This window comes from Meleagris gallopavo, chromosome 1 (genome assembly GCF_905368555.1).
Source record: "Meleagris gallopavo chromosome 1, MGAL_WU_HG_1.1, whole genome shotgun sequence".
In the NCBI taxonomy this organism is placed as follows: domain Eukaryota; kingdom Metazoa; phylum Chordata; class Aves; order Galliformes; family Phasianidae; genus Meleagris; species Meleagris gallopavo.
In genome coordinates, this window is record NC_139404.1 from 141181103 (window position 1) to 141206761 (window position 25659).

At 36.1% G+C, this 25659-nt stretch overlaps 1 protein-coding gene across 4 annotated transcripts in view; it reads left to right on the top strand.

The window, feature by feature from the left end:
- NALCN (sodium leak channel, non-selective) overlaps nt 1-25659 on the top strand; it is a 217496-nt gene that overhangs the window by 176442 nt on the left and 15395 nt on the right. For 3 of the 4 annotated variants that reach the window (XM_085215561.1, XM_085215563.1, XM_085215560.1), the window contains 16 exons: nt 5687-5760; nt 9787-9888; nt 10324-10393; nt 11658-11749; nt 11890-12012; nt 13797-13853; nt 14217-14337; nt 14432-14563; nt 16315-16482; nt 17642-17746; nt 18338-18444; nt 20187-20307; nt 20393-20491; nt 22667-22760; nt 23294-23400; nt 23791-23865. In XM_085215561.1, the coding sequence (XP_085071687.1) occupies nt 5687-5760; nt 9787-9888; nt 10324-10393; nt 11658-11749; nt 11890-12012; nt 13797-13853; nt 14217-14337; nt 14432-14563; nt 16315-16482; nt 17642-17746; nt 18338-18444; nt 20187-20307; nt 20393-20491; nt 22667-22760; nt 23294-23400; nt 23791-23865 (1647 nt within the window). The remainder of the gene's footprint in view (nt 1-5686; nt 5761-9786; nt 9889-10323; nt 10394-11657; nt 11750-11889; nt 12013-13796; nt 13854-14216; nt 14338-14431; nt 14564-16314; nt 16483-17641; nt 17747-18337; nt 18445-20186; nt 20308-20392; nt 20492-22666; nt 22761-23293; nt 23401-23790; nt 23866-25659) is intronic. The other variant, XM_085215562.1, reaches the window with a different exon arrangement.

The window sequence follows — 25659 nt, forward strand, 5'->3', positions numbered from 1 at the left end:
AATAAAAATGCTCTTATATCTAAATGATAACATAAAATAATAATATAAAATATATATAAATATCATGTAGTATTACAATAATATAAAATAACTAACAGGAAAAGACAAACTTGTAAACTGTATTCTCATAAAGTGTTTTCACACTTCATCCTGTAATATTTTATTTTCTGACCATATTTCAGAGCAGAGAAGGTAGAACTGCAATAATAACAAGGCACTGTTCTTGTTATGGTCTGTCTCAAGCTACTGACGATTTTAAATTGCTTTGTCACTCTTGCCTCTATATAGTGTGCTAAGAATTCTGCCCAATTTTCAGTTACATTCTGAGACAAAGGTAACTGGGAACTGCATTCTTTGCCATTTTCAATGTGCCATGATTTGTCACTTCTATCAGATATTATCTTTCTATTTCATCAGTTTTGCATTGCATTTACAGATCGAAGGTTTGATACAAGATGCCTTAAAACACAAGGGACTGATCATACTCCTCTTGTTTCTTCAATCAACCAAAATTCAGACATGGCAAAATTGTTACAGCTCCTGTATTATGAGGCCTGCTCTGAAAATAACACCTGGAGTGGACCCTCTTGCTCTACTGCTGTTCATCCAGCAGATTGTATCATGTCTCCATAACAGGTTGGCCAGGAGTCCATCCTGTTGGCTGCCATGAGCTCCCTCTTTAAAATGTTTACTCAAAGTAAAGTCAAGGGACTTGAAGGAAGGGATTCTTCTTCTTCCCTGGAGCTTCCATGTGTTTGTTTGAGATGAACTAAACTATTAGCATCCTCTTTAATTTTTGAGGGGATTTATAACTTTGCTGGTATTAGCTTTGTCCACATTTTCAGACTTTACTGAAAAAGACCCCTGGTTATGAAGAGTCAAGGAGATTTTTCAGACCAATAATCAGCTAATTAGAATAGCTTGACTTTCCTTAAGAAACAGGCAGCAATCAAGATCTACAAAAGGAATGAAGTCTATTTCAGGTCAGTGACTCTAGAGAGCTAAGGAGATTATGCCCACTTCTTCCAGACATCTGATCAAAAGAGACAATAATTGACTCCTTGTTGCACTCATCTAGTGGTAGACCACTTTCATGGCTGTTTTGCGAGCCTGTTTCTTATACAGAACAGCCTTGCCGAAAGACAGATTTTCAAAGTTGAAAGTTAGTTCTACTTTGAGTGGGGGAAATGGATCTCTAGAGGTTCCTTGCATCCTTTATGATTCTACAAGTATTGAGCAAAGTTTTCAAAAGACCTTTAGAAATTGCCCACTGATTTCCTTCTGATTTAGACATTTATCCTATATCAGTTCTTTTGAAAATTTTGTTAGGTGCCTATCAACAATTTGCAGTTTTGTAGTTTGTTTTTCATAACTTTTTAGTTTTCTGTCACATTTGTTTTGATAGAGTCTGGTATCTGCAGGCCAAAGATGCATAAACAGGATGTCTTTGAAAGAATAATTATGCCTGCATTTGAGAGGCTACACAGCAAACTCCTGTGGGCCAAAAATATCTTGTATTTAATGGAATGCTCAAGTCTTGAACAGATTCTGCACAAATAAACGTTATTTCCTCACTGTTTCTTAAATATAACTCTAAAATATCACTTAATGCACTGTCTCCTCATATATTCCCTTGAAAATGTGCATATTTAAATAATGATATAATACTTAACAATCTGTTCATTCAGCAAGCCTGCATAAATCATCAATAGTCATTCAGCAAATTGCAAACTGAAACAGAAGCTTTAGATTATTTTTTTCCCCTTGCTTGGAATTTCTGGCATCATTCAGAAGAGTATTCCCATACAGTCTAGAAGTTGTTTATAAAAGATTGCTGTTAAGAACACTACACTAAAATTCTAATGTTCATATAACACTTATATAACACTTAAGAGATTACCTTTGAAAAATCTACTGTGTTCACTTTTTTTTTTTGTCATTGTTGACTACATTTTTCAGACATCTGTATCTCATTATTTTCTTGTGACTTTGTCTCACCTTTTGCTGCAGAACACCCACCAATAATGGTTTGTCTCTCCTGCCAACTCTGTCATGAATGCAAAAATGTTATGCTATGTCATCACATATTTCAACTCAGTTTAACCTGCTGATAACACAAAATTCTATGTCAAATTCAAGTTGAAAACAATTGCTTTATGCAGTGCTTGCTGCAGTTTATACACAACACATCGCTAGAAAAATATATCAAAGGCTTGACAAGAAATGGCATTTCTCAAAACTTTGAACAAGTGAGATATATCTAAACCGTTACAAATTGTTGCAGATCCCCCTGAAGTCAGCACTCCTGTTCCAGGACACTTTGTTTACGGGACTGATCCACAATCATTTGTCATCTAGCGAAGACACTGTTCTGTGATACTTTCCTTAAAACTCATGCAAAGAATTCTCTCTTTTTTTTTTTTTTCTTCTTTTTTTCTTTTTTTTTCCCCCAGGGTAAAAAGCCTCGAATTTTTAAGTATGCTACTAAAGATTTTCATTTAACATGTCTGCAGTACCTTTCCAAAGCAGCGGGTGGCACTTGCAGAGCAACAATGGTCAGTGATTTAGCTGCCTTTGCAGCGGATACAGTGGTTCACTGCTTTGTCCCTGTCACTTTGGACAAACTATATGGGAATGCAGAATTCAGATCAAGTTCGCACTGACAGGACTGAGTCATTCTGTCTGCCCGAATGAAGGGTGCTAGTATTTGTTGAAGAGGCACTACATACAGATTTCCTAATTCTGTGTCCGCAGGCATGGTTGTATAAATAAAGTGAAAGGAATGCGGAAATCAGGTGATGTTTTATTCATGGTATTATGGAAGCACATGTTTTCCATCGAAAATCATTTCATCCAGGAAGTATTACTGGTACCTTACTGACCTGTCATAGCTGTTCCTTATAAGTCCAAGAAACCCTGAAAATATATGCAAGACTAATAGATGCTGTTAGGTGATCTCAGGACAGTGTCTTATGCTAAGAAAATATTGCTCTAGAGCAGAACGTTATATGTCTCTGTTATTTCTGCTCTGTGTGTGTGTACTTAAGGCCTGTATAAATAAATAAATTTATATGAACAACAGTACATTTGAGGATGCCCTCATAGTATATCACAATCTATGCTAAAAAAAAAACAGCAGGCTAAAGAGATAGGCACTAAAATAACCTCAGTAGATTATAGTACACTTAATTCTGTATCATCTGATCAAGTAATGTCTTTTCCGAATTAAAACTGCCAGTAATTTCCTCTACAACAGTCAAAAACTCAGCAGGTATCACAAGTTTTTAATTGCCAGCCTCCTTCTCCATGCAGCATCTAGACTTTATTAAATAACACAGTGATAACCAACCTCATTTTCTATTTCTGCAGTTCCATTGCATTTGCCTAGTGTGCTATGCAAATTTGAAAAATTAAACAGGAAACAGTCTGGTTCATTTATCTAATGCAGGCACATTTAAAAATCTGTAGTAATCTTTGATTTTGACATATGCATATTGATATTTGATGGCTGATACTTTTAAGTATGAGACGTTGATTTATGTACACATCTAAAAAAACTATTTTGTATTGCTTCTACTGGATATTTTAAATTTAAGATAAATTCAGTGGTATTCCACTGAAACAAGAACTCTTAAGTCCTAAGGAGCAATCATCTTTAAAAGCTGTACACCTGGATTAAACAGCTGGATACCTGGCTTTGGCCTAAACTCTATCACAGTGCACAGGTGGACAGGGTGATAAACCTTCAAAACAGCACCTAAACCTAGAACCATCAAGTATGCTCCAACCATGGTTAAAGCCCAAGGCTGTACAGCTTCAGGTGTGAGTTTGATAGCTAGTTTTCTTCATAAGTCTCACTGACTGGAGAGAGGACTCAACAGACATACATAGCCCTTGCTGTAGACCCATTAGAAGCTTTTGCTTAGATCTTACTCGCTGCCACTGGATGGCACGGAGGGCCACTAAATGTATCTGCACAGATGCACTGCTTTTCCAGAGCACCTTCCCTTGCTGAGAGTCTGGATGAATTTTCTTTTCTGGGCCACTCGCTTAATGCCAATGTGTTTTTACATCTATTTTAAACATCTAAAAGAAGTGGTCTATGGCGGATAGGAAGCTGTAGAAAAAATCAGGGAACTCAATTTGACTCATTTTTTCTGACACTCTGAGCAAAAACTGGATTTGGAAGGAAATAAATGCTTTCTTTGTTCAAAATCTTTTATTTTTCTATGATACATTAGCAAGCAAGTAATTTATATTAGAAATAAATGGACATCAGGCATTAGTAAGCAATCCTTATTTTTCCTTGGTGTTTGATCTAATTGTAATTATTCTATGACAATTATTTGTACAAGCACAAAAAAAGAACTAAAAAAAAAGACAGTTTTCCACCTTCATTATCCCCATAAGTTTAATGAAGCCCTTAAAAAACTAATAATAGCTAACACCTTGCAAAATGATAGATGCTCTGGGGGTTTGGATTTTTTTTTTCCAATCCTTGTGCAAGAAGAAAAAATAAATAGTTCTCTGAGATTCTAGTTGCTAATCACTGACATTAGAAAAAATAAAGCTGTGAAATTGCTTTTCCTAGTGCAAGATATATTTGAACTCACAGTAAGGTACCATGCTAAAGTCATAGAAATGATTTCAAGCCGTTGGAAATATATTTTAATATATGAAATATTCACATCTACAGAACATTTAACTGGCTATTACAAGTGGGGCCTAAAAGCAATAGCTATTTTAGTAGGGGATGTCAAAGTAAATAAGTTTTAGGATATTTTCTAGGCTTCTGTTTTTCCTTACAGTAAGACATCTTCCTGTGAATCAGAGTTGATCTAAGTCTTGAGAAAAATTCTAGCAAAATTGTTGTTGAGTGACTTTGGATTTGTGGTAGCTTTTCAGAAATCTGTAATTAATACATCTATAAATAATCTCAAATCCGTAAGTAATGAATCCTTAAGACACACATCAATTAGACTAGTCCATTATTTATAATAAATAGCTTTAAATAAATGTCCATTTCAGATTGATTAAAGAAAAAAAAAGTGTACATTGTTAGGAGCTCCTAAATCTCTCTAACATTTTATTTAAGATAATGATCTCCAAACAGCTGGCAGAGTTAATTCTTATAAAGTGCTATAGGCTTTCTACTTGTCATAGGTGAAGATCCTCAAATCCTCCATTTTGGAGGAGGGAAGAAAGTTACAATAAAATGTTTTTTCTTGTAACCCAGTATTTTCATTTAATATTCAGGAAGTGTTGAATAGCTTTTGCAAGAATATGCTTAAAATTGGATCAGAAATGGGCAGGAGAGGTATAACAATGACAAAGGTGTTAGTTGGCCAACTGGGGGAGAAAATAAATCTGTAGTAAAGGGAATAATATTAGTGCTAATCAATAAACTTATCTGCTATTTCGTACCAGAACTGGGTCAGGAACACCCAAAGCTGTGAGATAAGGATAGGACTTTATGCAGTCAATAAACTTGCTCTGCAAGTTTTCATCTTTTTCTAGCACTGGTTTCCTCTAGCATCAGGGACACAAGCTGTGAAAAATATCTGTATTATGGAGAATATATTTGTTTAATTTTACGTATTCTCAGTGCTGTGTTGCATTGGTCTATCAATATGCATGCTTTATTTTATGATAATTAAAACATACTTTTTTTTTCTTGACTTTATAGCTCCGTAAATCTGTTTTCAGCATCAGAGCAAGAAATCTCCTGGAAAAAGAGACAGCAATCAATAAAATCCTAAGGTAATGTCAATGTCTTGTGACTTTGTTTTTCATTAATGTTACTGCATGTGTAATATTAATGGTAGTCTGTGTCTTTGTAGTATGTCTGTTACCTTCATTATCAAAGATAAATTGTTCTTTGGTACATTGCACACTAAAAGAGCAGTGATAGAGAGGTTCTTCAATATGTATTTGAGTTCTGTGCTGTGTAGAAAGATTCTGTTTCAACTGTTTTCACTTTTTCCGTGAAAATTAACCCAAAAATAACTCCGTGTAAACAGACTGACTTTATCTAGGGAATTCCAGCCGAGTTCTTACGTAGTTGTGCGAATAAATATTCATGGAGATTGTATGCTTGAAAGCACAGATTACAGGTAATCATCTTCCAAGTAGGAAAAGTACAGTGACAAAGACTCCTGAAGTGTGACTTCTGTAGAAGGGATTCCTGATGTTTTGATAATAATTGCTCATTTTGGTACTCTGTTTAGAGTACGTACTCAGTACTGCAAGCAAGCAGTAAATACCCAAATCTGTAAGACTTGAGTAATGCTATGCTGCAGATTTTCATGCCACTGTCAGTGTTACATTAGAGTGATTATTGTGGATATAATGTGCCTCAGCAATGCCAACAGATTACAGATCACTTTGACTGTATATTTACGTTGTCACCAAAGCAGGTGCATTTTTAGAATGTTATCAATGACTAGTCCTGGGGAAATAATTAGTATAAGTATTAATAATTCACTTGAGAAGTACAGCTGCAGGATTAAATGCTGTAGGGCAAAGTTTTATGAGGAATGGTGCAATAGGTGTTCAGCATGCTTTCTAAATTTCTTGGAAGATTCCTTGGATTTGCGTGCTATTTAAGCAATATTACAGCTCATTAGGTCTTTTTAATACTCTGTAAGAATACTGCACAGATAGAACTGTGGAAGTTAATGTGCGACTTTATCTGTCTTCAAACACATTCTTATGAAACAGAATTACTAATTCCAGTGAATGCTCTCTGTCAAAATATAAGTAAATATAAGAGAAATATAAGTAAAAGACCTAAGTATTCCTTTTTAATAAAATTTAGGGCACTTCAACTACACAAATATATCTTGATTTTTACAAGCATTACTGTTATGGATAGATAAGAGGATTATTTGTACTAAACAAAAATCCTTAAAATTATTCAAGAAACAGATTTCTTGTCAGTGTTTTAGTAAAGCATTTGTAATTAATTTTCTCGTTATAACTGAAAAATATTATCAGTGCCCATAGAGTTACACAAATGTCAAGTTGCTTTAGCATTTTTCTGTACGCTTTAACACATAGAAAACATAGAGACAGAATACCTCACTTTTAAAAAATGTATTCTTAGTTATTTATATAAATATGTATGTGGGGTTTACTGTGTATTTCTTGGTTTGGTGGTTTGGTTTTTTTTGTTTGTTTGATTGTTTGTTTGTTTCTGAATTCATCCATCAGCCCTGAACTTTTTCCTTTTCTGGAAAAGTCTGAAGCAGAGTGGGAGGAGAATCCAAATGAATCTTTGTTTCAACTTATTAAGGTTCTCAGAGGTACCAGGACATAATTGGAAAACAGTCCCTCCAATTTCAATCCCACTGACTTGCATTTGGTCCTTCAGGCCTGTGCCAGGTCTTTGTATCAAGGCGGACTTCTCATTGATTCTTCTCTGAACAAAAATTTCAAAGGCAGAAGAAGAATATTTTAAATTATTAGTTGAAAATAAAATAATAGATTAAAGTAATCTATTTAATGTGATAATTTAATCTACATTTATTGTGCTTTTCCATCTACTTCCTGAGTCATCACTGACAGATTTTTGAGGAACACAGAGAAAATGAGGAAACTTCTGTCACATAAGCAAAATGTGGGACCATACATCTTGTAGTCCTTTATAGGGCTGCATGTAAGTCATTTACAAAAAGCCAGTCTTTAATTTTTTCCAGAGAAATAGAAATAAATAATATTTATTCTGCTATCTATTAAAGCATTCGGCAGTCTGGCTGAGGCGGGCACGGCCCTCTGTGTCCTTGTGTTCCAGCCCCTGCTCCAGCAGCACCACCCAGAGCAGGGTGCCCAGGCCCACAGCCAGGTGGCTTCTGAGAGCTCCAGGGAGGAGACCCCACAGCCTCTGGGCAGCCTGTGCCAGTGCTCAGTAACTCTCATACTGTGGCTTCTTTCTTCCTTACTGCTAGGCTTTGATACGATGCGTTCCTCAGAACGAATATACTAGTTAAGTTCAGATGATGATTATTGTCATCAGGAGAAAATCCAGACTTAGTCACTTACCTTCTGAAATTTCCACAAGCACAGAACATCGCAGGATTTCACCTGCCTTCTGTAAACACAAACAAAAAGAAATACTGACAGGTATCCATCGGTGAGAAGGTACTCTGATTTATGGTTTTGTGCCAAGTGGTAGATCCACTGTGTTATAAATCACTTTGATATAGTTAGGGATCTATGAAGGCTTTTACATTGTAGATACTGAAAAGCAAGTTAGTCAAACATCTACTTATCACAGTATAGACACAATAGATCCTACTTTGGGAGAGGTGATAATGAATGTTGACTCCATGACATTCCTTCTTCTCTGCTGATTCTATCAAGTCTTCTGTAATCAAAGGAAATAACTGGTTAGACGGAATGCTGTAACAGCAAGGCACAAATGACAGTGAGAATACAAGCCTCTGTAATGAGTGTAGCACAATGTATTTTTATAGTGTGATAGTACGATTGCACTTGATGACATTGATAGACACTGTAAGCTTCTCATTTTTGTTCCAGATCTCACTTTGTATCCATACAGGAATCACAGAAATCACAGGAATCACTTCTCATTTATGCATTTTAACTCAAAAGAAGTAAAAACAGGAGAAAAAAAGAGAAAGTCATAGTATAAAAATAATACAAGAAGCCTTTTGCCATCAAGCATGATCGTGCTATGCTGTCAAGAAGAGCATTTATCCAGTCTTAGACTAGTGAACAGAATGGTCACTCTAATATCATGTAGGTTTTTTTGTTTGTTTTCAAAAAAAAAAAAAAAAAAAGGAGATTCAGTTCATTAAAAAGTCTGAAATATCACCAGCTGTGTCTTGTGTGAGTTTCTCTAATTCATTTGCATAGCACAAAATGAGCTCTAAGTAATGTTAATGTAAAATCACAGTGCCCCTGTAAAGTGAAAATATTTTTCCAAGGATGAAATTTTATTTCCCAGTCATCAGAGTTCTTTCTGCTGCCTTTTAATGAAAATCTTTCTTTTCCTTATGCAAATCTTGTAGCCAACAAAAGAAATATATGTCGTTTAGCTGTAGCATGTTTACTGACCAGGTCTCTGAATGAAGCTGATTTCTGACAAAGTAGTGTACGTTATGTGTCAGCCAAAATTCAGTAAAAGCAAATGAAAATTCAGCAAATGAATGGTGGGGAAAAAGCAAGCAAGCAAGCAAACAAACAAACAAACAAACAAAACAAAACAACAACAAAAAAAAAACAAGGCACATAACAAAATGCTGAAATGCCTTCCTGAAAATCTGGTTTTTCATATTACAGGCTATCAGCAATGCATAGCATTTCATTTCAGTGAATATTTGGTCGCACTCAAAGATACGCTGTAAGTCTTGAGCATGTAAAAGTGTGCCAAGTAGACGCCTGAAAGGGAGATACTCCAAAACGACAGCTGCACTTGTACTTTCCCCTCCCTACTGCTGAAGAACTGATGTTACTGATGACTCTTTTCACACTCAATGAATGAAGACTGTAGAGGACATAAATTCTATGGCAAACTGAAAAGACTCTCAAAGATGACAGGATGTGAAGAAGGTTTATCAAATGACTGGATATGTTGCAGAGTGGGAACAGTTATTTTGGAAATAACATTTTTTTATGGAAAGTATTTTGCTGCCTTATTGTTATTGTCTTTCAAATCCTTCACTTAGCAACCAGGTAACCAAGCTGACTTGTCTGAATGCACTACCTCAGAATTTATTGTTTATACTGAAAGTGATACGCCTTTATTAACATATTTCTTTGTAGGGCCTGCACTAGACAACGCATGCTGAGTGGGTCCTTTGAGGGGCAGCCTGCAAAGGAAAGGTCAATACTTAGTGTCCAGCATCACATACGACAAGAACGCAGGTAAATGGACAGAAAGGATGGTTTAAAAATGGTCTTAAAATGAAGGCAATGTACAGAGTTAAATTTGAGCAATACCAGGTATGTGTAAAACTGAAATTACTTACTTCTGCAAAGAGTTGAGTTCTTCATTCTTCACATAACCATAATGAAATTCATTGTAGTGTATAAATGGAAAAAGAGCCTTTTTATTTCAAATGCCATTTCCTTTGCTGACTACAAAGCTATCAATTTAAAGATCAGAAGGAAAGAAATTGACTTATGTTGGACCGGATTGAAAACAATTGAAGAACATATAAGCTTCTGATGTAAGTGAGAAAAAAATGATATGAATTTGAGATAATGTATGGCTGGAAAACAGTGCTTTATAATGGCCACTCTGTAAAGGTCAAAATTTCATCTTGAGATGTATTTTTAAATTGATTATGATTATTTCAGATCGCTAAGACATGGTTCCAACAGCCAGCGAATCAGTAGAGGAAAATCTCTTGAAACCTTGACTCAAGATGTAAGTCCTCACAGAAAAGATGGTTTCAGTTTGGGAGTATAAGAAATCAGAATATGTTTTAAATAATGAATGCTTGTGTAAAGCTAATGTCTGTCTATGGTCTTGATTACAATTTGTCTTTTGAAATCTTGGACTGGTAAAACAAATATTATAATTCCATTATAATTATTTCTCAAAACAATTCATTAGCATGGCTTTATCACTGGTAAACTTACTGGTTTTGAAGCACTTTCTGAGATCAATATCCTGAAGCTGTAGACACTCCATTAGGAAAACAAAAATTGCTACACAGGACACTTCAAAAGACCTTACTCTAGAATTACAAAAATAACTCCAGCTGGTGAAACAGCACTTCCAAATTCCAGTGGAAGTTTAACAGTATTTTTCAAGCATGAAAACTGCCAGACAAAAGGACAAAAACTAAAAGGAGAATGGTAGTCACATATTTTGCTCACAGATTTTGCTGTGATATAGTTTCATGCAGTCAAGCGCATCTTCATTTCTGCAAATTTGTAATATTATGTCAAGGGGAGATTTTAGTCCCTCCATTTCCAACTGTGGTAGCCATTTTCTCAATGCACTTCATATTTGAAAACATTGCTTAAGAAGTAATTACTGAACTACTTTGCATGATGATAGAAAGAAGCTGTGGGTAACATATATCTTCAAGTAGACTATGTCTAATAGTAAGGGTAACACCTGACATTACCCCTTCAGAAGTGCTCCAAAGTCTCACTGAACTCTGAACAGCAATATGTATTGTAATCTCCACTGGATGAGTTCAGACATTTTTCTTCACTCAGCCTCCCCTCTTCATATGTCTGTGCAGTCACTACCTGTATGCTGTGCATAACTGACTGTCTTCCTCTGTTTTGCCAAGCAGTACATACAGTAAATTTTAGAAACTGTAGGTAGGCCTAAAGCCTTTTTTTCTGACTCCTACTCCTTCAGTGGCGTGCATTCAATGGCGTTTGGATATAACAACTGAGCTTATGGGACCTTTGCTTTTAATATTAACAGTTGCACTGAATAGTACTTCACACATGACATTAAAACTGAAATTAACCTTGCTGAACGTAAAACCAACCTTACTGTAGATAGAAAATACTGTACAAATATGCTTGACCGAGTTAACATGCAGTGCATTTGGAAAGAAAGGTTTTTCATTTGAATATTTCCATGTAAAATACCTTATCTTGCTTTCATCTGAAACATTAAAAAATGACCTACAGACCTCATTCAAAAGAGACTGTTTTTCTTCTAGCACTCCAACACCGTGAGATACAGAAATGCACAGAGAGAAGACAGTGAGATAAAAATGATCCAAGAAAAAAAAGAACAAGCTGAAATGAAAAGGTATTTAAAAATGAAAAGTATTACTTTTCTATATTAAATATTCTCTATATGAAGGGAAAAGTATGAAGAAAAAGAATGAGAGATATTTTTGGCAGGTATAATGCATATCATTTAATAATTTACCTTCTATCTTTTAAAAGGAAAGTCCAAGAGGAGGAGCTGAGAGAGAATCACCCATATTTTGACAAACCACTTTTCATAGTTGGTCGTGAGCACAGGTTCAGGAATTTCTGCAGAGTGGTTGTAAGAGCTCGCTTTAATGCGTAAGTTTATTTTGTATCAGCTGTTGATTCAGACAGGTGTTTGTTTTCATGTTCTCCAAAGAGATAGCATGGTATAAAACCACCTTCTTTTATACTTCTGTCCATGGCTGGCACCCTTATTCTGGGGTTCAATACATGTCATCTTTCCAGCCAGCAGTCTCAGACAGAGGATGACTCGCAAGCTTGGAAGCTATGGAAGGCCTGTTTTTCAGTGCATGTTTGGCTATAGATTTCTCTCTGTATGCTTCAACAAATTACTTTTAGGGAGAAAAGGAAGGTTAGATAATCAGTTTTACAACACTCTTTTTAAAGTGTTCTGCCACTTACATAAAAACATATCCTTGAGTTAGGTGCCTAGCTTTACTCTGTAATTGCTAACTTGATTGTGGTCCACTGGCTCATGAAGCAGTTTCAAATTACAGAAGCAAAATAAAACACATAAACATATATTCCCATCCAATTCTGAAACGTCTGTCAGTGCTGTCTAGCATTGTGACTACACAAGGGTAACAAGATATTTATGTCAATAGCAGTTTAACTTACGTGTTTGTCATTACAAGAATAAAACTGGATTTGTTAAACAGTCATTTTTCATTCATTTAAAATGTGCCTACTTTGTATTTATTCTCAGCCAGCTTGCCAAGCAGGATATTCGTAGAGATCTTTTAAAATAGATAGGATACAGCATTTTTTTTATTAAAAAGGCTGAGGAATGCTGCTGTCTGCAATATGGGAACAAGGTATGAGCTTAAGAAGGCATAAAAATCAGCAGGTCCACTGAAAAAAAACACCAAAACAGGTGTATTCTGAATACTGAAGTGTATAAGTGGCTCATTCTGGACTGTGGAGTATGCAACTTGTTCTCCTTGTATGCATCTTGCTTTCTTGCAGTTCATAACCATGAAATCTCCTCTTGCAGTAATGCCTCAAGTCAGGTCAGTCCTTTTTTCACTTTAAACTCAGTGAGGAAGTGATGGCAATTTCACATCCCAATGACTAGAGCTCTCACTTGGGATATAGGATTCCTCAGTGCAGATCCTTTCTCTGCATGATTTGCTACAAGGATTTGAAAGATATGTAAAAAGTGCCCTTAACCACTGGGACAGAGTGGATAGGATTCTTGGGTAGGATTCTCCTGCCGAAGCCATTCTGCTTTATATAAAAAACCTTAATAATTGCTGGAGCAGGATCTTACACTGCATCACCTGGATACATGCTCATTGCATCCAGAGTATGTAAGCCTGTCTCATTGCTGCTGTTTGGATATTGTAGAGAATGAAAGACAATTTCACCCACAATCAGATGTGGGTAGTACAAAATATTCATCAGAAAATGATTGAACAAGTAAAGAAAGAAATAAGGCTTGTGAAAGGAACTTTATGTTGGTTGAAGATAATGATCCAGTTTCTGAGGTAAAAGAAAAAACTCTTGAGAAAGCTTTTTGCAATATGAAATTCAGTAGCAAGTCACCCACAACCAAGACATAAAATTAAGTCTTTTACAAAAGCAAGACTCAAAAAACTAACCATTCAAGGAATCGTTAGGGAAATTGTAGATAGGCCATGAAGTGATACAGCTGTATTGATGTTATAACACAGACATCTGAAATTAAACCAAAATAACATATATATAGTTGACTTCAGTCATGAATTACATTGAGGTGATAGATGTATGGTATAATCATAATGGTGACAAAAATACGATGTAAATGACTATGTCTTTTCTTCTTCTTCTTCTTTTTTTTTGTTTTGTTTTGTTTGTTTGTTTGTTTTTTGTTTTTATAGTTCTAAAACAGATCCTGTTACTGGAGCTGTGAAAAATACCAAATACCATCAGCTTTAGTAAGCACAACAAAAGTAACTTTGCTCGGTCGCATAAGCCTGCAGTATAAGTGTGTGAGCACATGCGTATGTGTGCATGCACTTGCATTTTTTTTTTTTTTCCAGAAACAGATTTTCTTTCCAGGGATTTTTATGGGAGAATGAATAGAAAGAGGATTTTGTTTTTAAGTCAGGCTTTTCTTCTTCTTTACTTGCTTGTAATTTCACTAGTTCTACTATATATTTCTGCAACAATTAAGTCTTTGACATTTCTCAGTTCAATTTATTTTTTCATTAATAAGTGCTTAACTGTGATGTAGCCACAATACAAATGGCATAGTGCTCAATCTTTCTGTAATAGTTATCCTTATGTGTTCTTCACAGTGACCTACTGGGTTTGGTTACCTACCTGGACTGGGTCATGATCATTGTTACTATATGCTCCTGCATTTCCATGATGTTTGAATCCCCTTTTAGAAGAGTTATGCATGCTCCAACACTCCAGGTACTGATATTGAATCTCGTTGCCTTTAATGAAGCACAGCCACCCTATGATTCTCCACTCCCTGTTGCTAAATGTTCTCTGCTTTGATTTTCAGATTGCTGAATACGTTTTTGTAATATTCATGAGCATTGAGCTTAATCTGAAGATTATGGCAGATGGCCTGTTTTTTACACCAACAGCTGTCATTAGAGATTTTGGAGGAGTTATGGACATATTTATATATCTTGTAAGTTTTTATATTTATGGGAGTTTTCTGTAGCATTCTTAACTTTGGTATCTTTGGATAGATAAATGTTTGGGAAGCTAATAAGTTCGGATCAGCAATCTGATGCAAGTGCACTAGTATACTTTCTGTACAAACACAACTTTATCCACATGCAGTACTGTCAGTTATGTGTTCAGACATCTAAAAATACAACAGATGTGATAAGAGCCTGATAACTTAATGTAGGTTTTAGATTATATGATTCCTTCTAAGTGTTTGTTGATCAGATCTTATTTTCATACTAAAGTGACCCCAGAATGTCTGATCTCGCTTTAGCATTTTTATGCAGAGAAACATTGTTTTGTCTTTTTGTCATTCATTGCTTCCATTCCTCTTGACAGTTCTTCTGCTTTATGAAAAATGTTTAAAAGTCTCTGCCATTTGACAAAAGGACACATCTTGGTTGCTGGTTTTACTGTAGCAGAAGGCAAGCAAAGCAATGTTTTTCTGTGTTGAATTTGCATCAGAAATGGTCCTAAAGAAAAAAATATTTCTACTGTTTTCATTTTTCCCTGGAAATTTCTTGCATTCCTCTCATTGTAAGAGAAGGGATTCCATTTCCTCTTCACTTATGACAATAAATACCAGCAAATGTGTCAAAACCATTGTGTGGCATAATACAGTATGAAATATTTTATAACTGAAGAAATTACTAAGTAAAATTGCTCTGATGGGTTTAGATTAAATCTTTCAGAGATTAATCCACCAGACAGATGTGCTGCATAAAGTTTGTCACGATCAATTTGTATTGAAGACTCCATTGTTACCATAAATACAAATGTGCATGCTTCTGCAAAGCACTGCAGTATGCATGATCAGTGAGTGCACTAGTCTTCTGAAATCCCTCTGCATCTTCTGCTTGTCTAAGGAAAATTTAGGTGGTTCACCTTGGTTATTCTAAACATGCTTGTGATCTTAAAGCAGTATAAAAAAAAGTCAGAAGCACTGGCAAATCTTGTTAAGATGGTTGTCTTGTAAAACAACCGCTGTTTTTTTTAACAAATCAAACTACATATTAAATCATATTTGTGATATCAGGCAGATTCTCCATTTTTTAGACACTTACTTATTCTTTATAGCACTCTCGTCTCTATCCCTGTGTAAATAACACTGGCCTTATATTTCTCAAAAATCAGAAATAATTAACAGACTTTCTAATCAATTGCTATCTGTCAAAGATTGTTCAGGTTACAAGATGTAGGTGCACTAACAGAAAACACTTTGAAATGCGTCGTATTTGTGTGGTAAAACAGCATAGTGACAGTGCTATCTATACTTGTAATAAAGTAGTGGGAAGAACTGGTGAGGATACTGTTAATATCTGTTCTGGATGAGAGTGTCTTGGTTTCAGGAGAGTCTCTGAAATGAGGAGAAGAGAAAGAGATTATACTGCCTGGTTCAAGAAAAAAGTTCATGTCCCTACTCTGAATCAGCCAATTTGATTTCCTCATTGGGAACTATTCCATCTACCAAATAGAATAAAATAGATTTTGAGTCAAAGGGGAAGATGGGCTGAAGCTGATGCCCATTAGTTAGACAATCAGACAAGGTATAAGAGATCCAAGTCCTCTTTCTAAATTAGTAATTTCTTTCTTAATCTTCTCTTTAATTTTAAGGAAGAGAAGCATTATTGATCTCCTGTGATCTTTTTATGTCAGATAAAACTCTATAGCCATAATTCTTCTTTGTCTTTTCTACTCTATCTCTTCAAGGTAAGTTTGATATTCCTGTGCTGGATGCCTCAGAATGTCCCTGCCAAATCTGGAGCTCAGCTCTTAATGGTGCTTCGCTGCCTCCGACCTCTTCGAATATTCAAATTGGTTCCTCAGATGAGGAAAGTTGTACGAGAGCTGTTTAGTGGCTTTAAGGAAATCTTTTTGGTATGTAAGGGTTATTTTTCTTGTTAAAAATCAAATGTAGGAGTTAAGAAGATACCATTTTTCTATATTGTTTATGGTAATTTTCTCCACTGCTGTATGTTTACTTCTCACAGTAGCTGCAGATGACCACAGAGCAGTTCAAAAATCAAGAATATAACTAACTCATTTACATTTATACTAAATAACACTGCTGTAATCATTCTTTTTTCAATGCTACTGGTTTTTTTTCAGCAATATTACTTTTTTCAGTCTATATTTGGCCACAATTACATAAAAAAAAAAGATTACTGAATGAAAATCTGCCCTTTATTCACTGTTCTGATTGAAGAAAGAAGGTGAAATTAGAATATGGCAGCTCTTCAAGAAAAGAAGTCAAACTAATTTCTGAACTGAAAGTCTCTGTCTCCAAATTTTTTGAAAGGCAAGCAAAAACAATACAACTACTGGATCTCAAGACTATCTCATTGCTGTTTTTATAATAATCCAAATAACAATAAATATGCATTTATAGTAATAGTAATAATAATAACAGTCTGTGATTGCCTGCTCAGAATAAAATCCATTGTCTTGGGACCCAACTTTCCCTAACTGATATGTGTCAGTCTGAAAAGCAGGCGCTTTATTCCAGAACAGAGTGCTGTGTTAGAACAGGTTGTTATAAGAAGATAAGCTCCCAGATATTTGCAATCAATTAGTAGTAGAGCAAGGACAAAAAGTTTAAAGCTAGTTAGCATTTCACAGGTGATGTATCCTCTTAAAAACATTTGCATCATTATTTGCTCATGCATGACTTTATTATAACTATCCTGGAACTAACTATCTAACAATGACTTACTCAGATTAATTAGTAAAGCCTGATTCAGCAAAGCAAGAGATGCACATATTTTAAGTACTTGAAGATTTCTCTATAAAGCAAATGGAAATTCTTCTGTGTGCAGAATTTAGCTAGATCGTACTCAGCGCAAGAAAGCTTTGATCTTTATCTACAATTCTTAGATGTTATATTAATAATGTTAATCACACAACACCTGGTTACTGGATAAGAACTTAAAGTAACATTATGAAAGCCTTATCTGAAGGCTTGTGCAATGAAATGGTCCTCTCTGCATTGCACAGAAGGATCTGACCCCCTTTCTCAAGTCTAATTTCATCTTCACAGGTTTCTATTCTTTTGCTGACATTAATGCTTGTTTTTGCAAGCTTTGGAGTGCAGCTATTTGCTGGAAAACTGGCTAAATGCAACGATCCTCACATCATCTCTAGGGTAAGAACTGCATTCCTGCTTCAAAATAACAGTATGCTGTGCCATTTCAGCCTGCTAGGGAAAGCAAGTGGGGCAATCAGAACTTTTATATGAGTGATGGAGATCTCAGGCACTTTCATTTTCAGATGCAGGATAAGACTGGGAAAGGTATTAAAGGAATGAGTGGATGAGGGTAAGACTGGGTTTTCGCTTCAAAAAGGAAAGCAATACCAGATTTAGGAGATGTCTGAAAAATCTCTGAAATTCATTCAAATACCCTACATCTCATGGAATTAACCATGACGCCTTTGCATTCCTAAGGTGAAATATCATCATCACTTAAAGAATTCAGTGGCCGTCAGGAAAGAGGTGAAAGGCTAGATAGTTTTGTGACATGATAAGCCCTCTCAATCCTAGGAGAAGGAAGGTGTTGTTTTTTTTTAATTATTCCTAACCTGCATTTTACTTTGGGTAAAGGACCATGACTATTAACTCTAGACCTATAAACAACTCATCATTTCCTGTTATGGCAAGTGCACTCTTTATACTGGCATTCTAACCTCTTGCACAGACCATTATTTAACCTCAAGCTGTGGTTTTTTTTTGCTATAGGAAGATTGTCATGGCATCTTCAGAATAAATGTTAGTGTTTCCAAAAATCTCAATTTAAAGCTAAGACCCGGAGAGAAAAAGCCTGGATTTTGGGTGCCACGAGTCTGGTGAGTTGCTACACTTTGACTTGTTTTTCTTAAAACACTCAGTTGTTGATGTGGAATATGTCTCCAGTCTCATGACATTATACTGCTGGTGGAGGGGTCTTAGTATATGTAAGTAATACTAAGTGCAGGTAAGAATTCTTGTATATTTAGTAATAAGTCAGGCATATGAAATTTCACCAGTGGTAGCCTGAAGTTCTATTCATAAAACAGAAATTAAAAAAAATGGTTAGTGAATCCAGGATTTAGACATACGATTACTGGCTTGAAGCAAGATTGTAACTTCAGTGTAGTTGGTGAAGCTATTAAGACATACTGGAAGCTATTTCTTAATAACAGAACCTATGAATTAATAGGAAAATCTGTGAAGAAAAATAAGTAGAAATCAACATGCCTATAGATAGTCACTAAAACTAGTGAACACATCATTTCTAAAACCTCTTCTATGGCCCTCAGCTACACCATCTACCAACTACCTCCTCTGTCCCTTGTAGGAAATGCTTGTGGTCTATCTGGCAGAGTAGTGCAGTAATAATTATTTAAGAGCTAATAATGTATTTATGGTTAATATTCTGATAAAGTATTTTAATAATTTGTAACACCTGAATAGGCAAAAAAAACCTCTTTAATTGTTTATATTTTAAGTTGGTTGACATTTTGCAAACTCAGCTAAACAGCATCAATTATTTTAATTGACTGTATGTGTGGGCAAAGAAAATAACAGCAGTGACAGATTCAGAGACATCCTACTAACGAAATAATATGCTGTGATTCAGGCAGTGAAACTCTGACATCTGCAGAAGTCTGATTCTGTATGCTTCAGACAAATTCTTTCTCAAGTAAGCAAATTCATTCCACTTTAGCTTGATCCAGAAATAAGCAAAAATTGTCTTCATCAGCATAACTGTAAGCTTTGGGGAATGTTTTGTTATTGTAGAAAAATATTTTACCTCAAGGACATTTGTGCCACCTGTTGGCTGTGTCTGGCCAAATTTTCATGAGATTAACAACACATAAGGGCCACAATAAATGAAAATAAGATACACAAAAACAAGTATGAAGCAGCATCTGAGAGCACTATTTTTCACTGACTGTTCAGATTTTCAGAATGACTCACCACTCATCAGTTCTTCTGGAGTCCAACTATTTCCCTGTATAAGTTGTTGAAAATTAGTTAGGTCTCAGACTGCGGAGACCTAGCTCAAAGAATGTACTTTTAACATTCAGCTGGCTAGAAGAAATCAGAGCATATGGTATGGGAAAGCCAAAATGTGATTTTCTCTCATTAAGTTTTGCTTTACGCCATGGTGATAATGAAATAATGAATAATATTTGCTAAGTGATCTCACTGATTTAGAAGTCTGAGTCATTTATATGGCTTTGAGCTTGATCTTCTCCGGGTAAGTTTATGAGAATGTGACCAATGACATCAGATACTTTTTTTCATGACTCTTGTATTTTGGTTCAATAACAAAAAGACACAGCAACATGTTATAGATTAATTATTTTAATTACTGTGAATCAGGTTATGAATACAGAAATGAAACATATATAGGTATCAAGAAAAATAAAGTTATCCATATTTATTGCTGTAGCTCTTGTTCTCTTATTTCTCGAGACAACTTTTATATATTTCAGAGACTGTCTTTTACACCAACTTTGCAAGATATTTAAATGTTAAATAAGGATAGCAAATAGAACGGCCCCATTACTGGAGTTTACACCTATTTGTATTTTCATTTCAGGGCAAATCCTCGGAATTTTAATTTTGATAATGTGGGAAATGCAATGCTGGCACTATTTGAAGTTCTTTCATTAAAAGGATGGGTGGAAGTCAGAGATGTTATTATTCATCGTGTTGGGCCGGTAAGGAAACACAGCAGAGACTTTGAATTTTGCAACGCGTACTTTGATTTGTTTTAACAATTAATCATGTTTTCTTTCTGTGCAGATCCATGGAATCTATATTCATGTGTTTGTATTCCTTGGCTGCATGATTGGACTGACTCTTTTCGTTGGAGTTGTCATTGCTAATTTCAATGAAAATAAGGTACTGAGTGAGGCGGTTTATCACATATGGAACTGGCTCTGTAATACATACCAAATGTGTTATTACACTGTTATTACATCTGCTCTTGTAAGACTGCCTTTACAACAAACTTAGCAGACTTACTTTCTGCAATCCTGCAAGTATTTCCTCAGACATACCTGATCCATACTTGCTGCAAAACTTGTGCCTGAGATGATAGCAGTCTCTTACACACTCATTCAAAACTCTCTAGTGTGGCCATGTTGACATTTGGAAACTGAACCTAAAGTATACAGTATTTACAGATGTTCCAGAGTCTGTTGTTTCAATTTGGTGTAGGTAAACAGCAGTGGCTGGTAAAAAGGCATGCAATGCTTGTATGTGTTACAACTAGGCTGAGGGAACTGGGATTGCTTAGTCTGAAAAAGAGGAGGCTCAGGAGAGATCTTATCACTCTCTACAATGACCTGAAAGGATGCTGTGGCAAGGTGAGGATCAGCCTCTTCTCCCATGTAGCTAGGGATAGGATGAGAGGGAATGGCCTCAAGTTGTGCAGGAGGTGGTTCTGGTTAGGAAAAATTTCTTCTCTGAAAGGGTGGTCAGGTGCTGGAATGGGTTGCTCAGGAAGGGTGTTGAGTCACTGTCCATGGAGGTGTTCAAGAAACGTTTAGATGTGGTACTAAGGGATATGGTTTAGTGTGGAAAATATTGGTGGTAGGTGGACAGTTGGACTGGATGATCTTGGAGGTCTTTTCCAACCTTGGTGATTCTGTGACTCTATGTGAACTGTAGGAGCCTCAGCCCTAGAGGTGGTGGACTGGGAGAACTACAAGGGACTCTGGTCTGGGTCCAGCAATCCCATCATCATGGCCCAGTACACTCCATAGTCCCTCTGTTGCACAGCCCCATGCATCCCTTGCTGCAGCTCCCGAGCATCATGTGTTCAGATATGATTAACTCAAATTTCTGATCATTTTGAACTGAAGTCAAAATGCAAGTACAACTGCTCCAGCAGTAGCCCCACTGCTGGAGCCCCACTCACAGACCCAGCTGTACTTTATTACCCTTAGTAATAATTCAACTGTTGGACTGGTAGTTTCTGATAAACAGATCACCTTGGCATCACAATTTACACAGTTCCACTTTTTTTTTTTTTTTAATTACCTTTTTTCTTCTTCGTAATGAAAACTCTCCAAAAACATAAAACAGACTCACTCATGTGGATAAATGAGTTGCCTTTTTAATTTAAGCTTTTCTAAATGATATGGTTTTAGACACGACTAACAGGCATCCCAGTATCTGCTGCTTTGTCTGTGTCATGTTTCAAAGTATCTGCTCCTAAGGTGATATCTGGGGATGCAGCTCCATAAAAAGATTATATCCACCTCAGAGGGAGCCTTATTAGCAGCGCAGCCAGCTTCAGGTCCACCACCAACACAGGACAACCATGTGTCCAGGCAAAAGAGTTGTAGCAGTCAATCTGAGAAGATCTCTCTTGTGCCTGCAGTTCCATACTATTTTTGTGAAATTTTACAGTCCTCTGAAGTGATGAGAGTCCAATTTTGTTTCAAGGGTCATTCTGAATGATGTTAAATTCTGCTTTGGGCTTTGCTTTTTTCTTTTTTTCATATCATTACCATCTAACATCACCACCTTGAAGGTGTGTCTCCACCTCTTCTAGTTCTTCTTATGTGGAGAACTCTTGTAGATTCACAGCATACTGTTATTTTATTTCAGTTACACTCCAAACAGAAGAGCTGTGGAGAGCTGCAGCAGGCTCCTAGAGAGCTTGCTCCCATAGAAACTCCAGCAGCACTGATGAGCCACAGGATTTTCTGCAGCAAAGTCCAGACAAAATCGACCACTCTTTAAAACAGTGCTTCCTAGCATATGATGTTCAGTCAAATGGAAGGCCTCCTGCAGTGCCTCGCTGCCTGCACTGGGTTGCTGCTACAAAGAGCAACAACTGTGCCTGCTGGGTTGAGTCCCAGACACTGGCAGCTAATGCATCCAGAAATCCTCTTGAGTGCAGGTAGATACTTTGACTCCTTTCTCCAAGCAGCGTGTATTTTAAGGAGGGCTGAATATGTAACTTCATTTCAGACACCAAAGAGAATGTTGTTTTCATGTTTACAGCATTAAACGCTCTCGCTTTTATGTGACAAAAGATTTATACACTTCTCTTTGCTTGTTAAGGGGACTGCTTTACTGACTGTAGATCAGAGACGATGGGAAGATCTGAAAAGCAGACTGAAGATAGCACAACCTCTTCATCTCCCACCTCGTCCAGGTATCAAAGATATTTTGATTTCATTCATGTTGAACCCCAGTGTTCGTAATTCCCCAGGAGTCTGAGATTCAAATTAAAATTGTAATCGTGAGGCCACTAGGAGGTTGCGCATAAGTTAATGTGGAAACAGGCTCCAACTACATATCTCTGCATAAGGCTTTTAAAATCAACCCAAAAAAGGTTGCACTTCGATGGTTTTAGGATAAGCCTTAATGAAAAAATGAATTCTTAAATGAAATATATTTGCAGTTGGCTTTTAATGATATGAATGGAATGTATTAACCTGACAGCAGCTGAATGGTGCACTAGCCCTACAAGTACCAAAGCCTTCATGCAACACTGGTGTTGGGTATTTGAAATTATATTTTCAGAAGCCCTATTTGATATGGGAAATTGTAGCAGAAAATTAGAAATGTATTTCAAGACTGGTCAAGGATTATGTTGCCACTAATGAACATGGAAAATAAGTCAAGAAATAGAGAAAAATACTGCTGTGAATTTTAACTCTCTTCCTCTACCTTGTACTTTTTCAGATAATGATGGCTTTAGAGCTAAGATGTATGATATAACTCAACATCCATTTTTTAAGAGAACTATCGCTGTACTTGTTCTGGCCCAGTCTGTGTTGTTATCAGTTAAGGTAATTGTGTTTCTTTAAACATTTTATTATATTCTTACAGCATGTGTTGCACATTTCCCAACACCAATTAACGATCAATTGAGCCATTACTGTGATGAATATAGTGAAGCATGATTGCTAGGTACAGTTGGCATAGGTCACAGTAGATTAATTGTAATTTGTGGAGCTGAGTCAATTTCTGCCTTTTTGTGGTCTGGTCTATTAATTTTAATTTCCAGTTAAGCTGTAAATCCATGAGAGGAGAATACATTACAACGCTATTCCTATCTGAATATATATTAACGTGAAATCTATTCATTAATAAATATTTTAATAAAAGTAAGCACTGAATAGGCATTTATTTCTGCTTAACATCTACTCTTCTATGAGCAGATTTTGTTTGCATTTCAGTGGGATGCTGCAGATCCAGTGACTGTTCCTTTAGCAACAATGTCTGTTGTTTTCACCTTCATTTTTGTCCTTGAGGTAAAGTAATATGTTTTATAACTTCTTGAGATTAAGAACAGTATGTATATATTCTATTTTGACTTTAGGAATGCTGTCTTTTTCTTCACTGGTTTTTATTTCAATACATGCACGCTTGGGATTCTTCGTGTTGCTTGACTTGAAATACATATTGTAGAAGTAAACTTTTCATTTATTATAGTCATACAGCTCTGCTATCTTGAGCCTGAAGCCTTTTCTATATACACACTCAACTCTGATCACTTCAACTTGTATTTTTGGTGAACCCAGTGAAAGCTTTTATTTTTATTGGTTTTAGAACATCTCAAATTCATTCTGTACAACACAGTACCTATCTGACAGAGTTCTTGTTTGATTTTATCTTGCCCAGACCTTTGGGATGGGGCATTGTTAACCCTCACTATTCTGTAGCTGTGTCATCATCATACCACTCACAGTTGTTGGTATGATTTCATTGTCAAATATCAGCATTGTCTGTCTTCTGTTGAATAGATTTGAATCCTGTGTGGTAAGTGAAAAATGTGTCATCACAATCAACTCTGCAACTGTAAATAACCTGTTTTTATAAGACTGGAATCTAAGGACTTAAACACGTTTTAAATTCTGTAATTCTTTTTATTTATTTATTTTTTTCTCTGTATAACGATATCCATAGTGTAGCAAAGCACATTAAACAAGATTCTTCCTCTGTGGGTAGGTTAGTACAGAATTCTAAGTTTGTTGTTGAGTATTTTTTCTTTTCAGTCACTGCTGAATAGCTGATACTGACCACTATCATAGACAGGATAGTGAACTAGATTTCCCACCACTCTAATCCAATATGACAGTTCCTATGTTCCAGTGATAGGTTTTGCCAGCAGTGATGAATAGGCAATGAAGCGAATACATTGTAGCAGCTGTAGATAGAATATGCCCATGTTGTTGCTTCTTTTTCCTCTACCCAGGAGAAATCATTGTCTCTTGAGAGATTCAGCAAACATGGAAAAGTTTGATTTGTATCATGCACACACTGATTTTAATTTACCCAGTGACTATGTCTTCAGAAATACTTTTTCTTTTGAACTACCAAGGGAAACAAATACATTTCTAGATTTTAAAAGGGACTTTGTCAGAGCCAGGACTGTCTCAACAGGCAAGCTATCACATTGTGAGTGCACTCAGTTCATGGAGTTAGAAAGCAGCTTTGTGCCCCGAATCATCCCTAATGCAGCAAAGTGATGTTATGGGGTCTGCTGTGCACACTGTATTGTCCGTTACCACTATGGACTTAATACTTGAGGAAGACCAAGCCTTTCTGCCTTCTTAATGGCCCCATGTCCAGTTTAAGGAGTCCTGATTCTGACCTAAACCTTTGTGTATGTAGTATAGAAGAATAGGAAGAACTTAAGAGATCTCGCTTTTGCTGCAGAACTGATGATCACAGAGTAAAGTGATATGTGATTTTTTATTTGCATGCAGTGGTATTCAGGTCAAGATTATAAACACCTGAATGTAGATAAGGTGGGTATTCTGTCTTTGACTCTAATCAGGTGAGATGTAGAGTGACAGGCATCAACAAGAGATGTTCTGTATGTTAGCTGACCTCCTCTTACCTCCCTGAGTTGCTACAGCAGAGTAAGGAATGTTTGGAGGTGATGTGTTATCTCTACCAGCCCCATGCAGCTATCTCTGATATGCCAGGGCACCTCAGCTAACTGGAGAGAGGTGAGGCAAGACACCCTTAGGTACTACTTCAAATGCTAGTTAGAGGTTTATTCTGTAATCAGGCTTCAGAAAATATTCTACTGAAGAAAA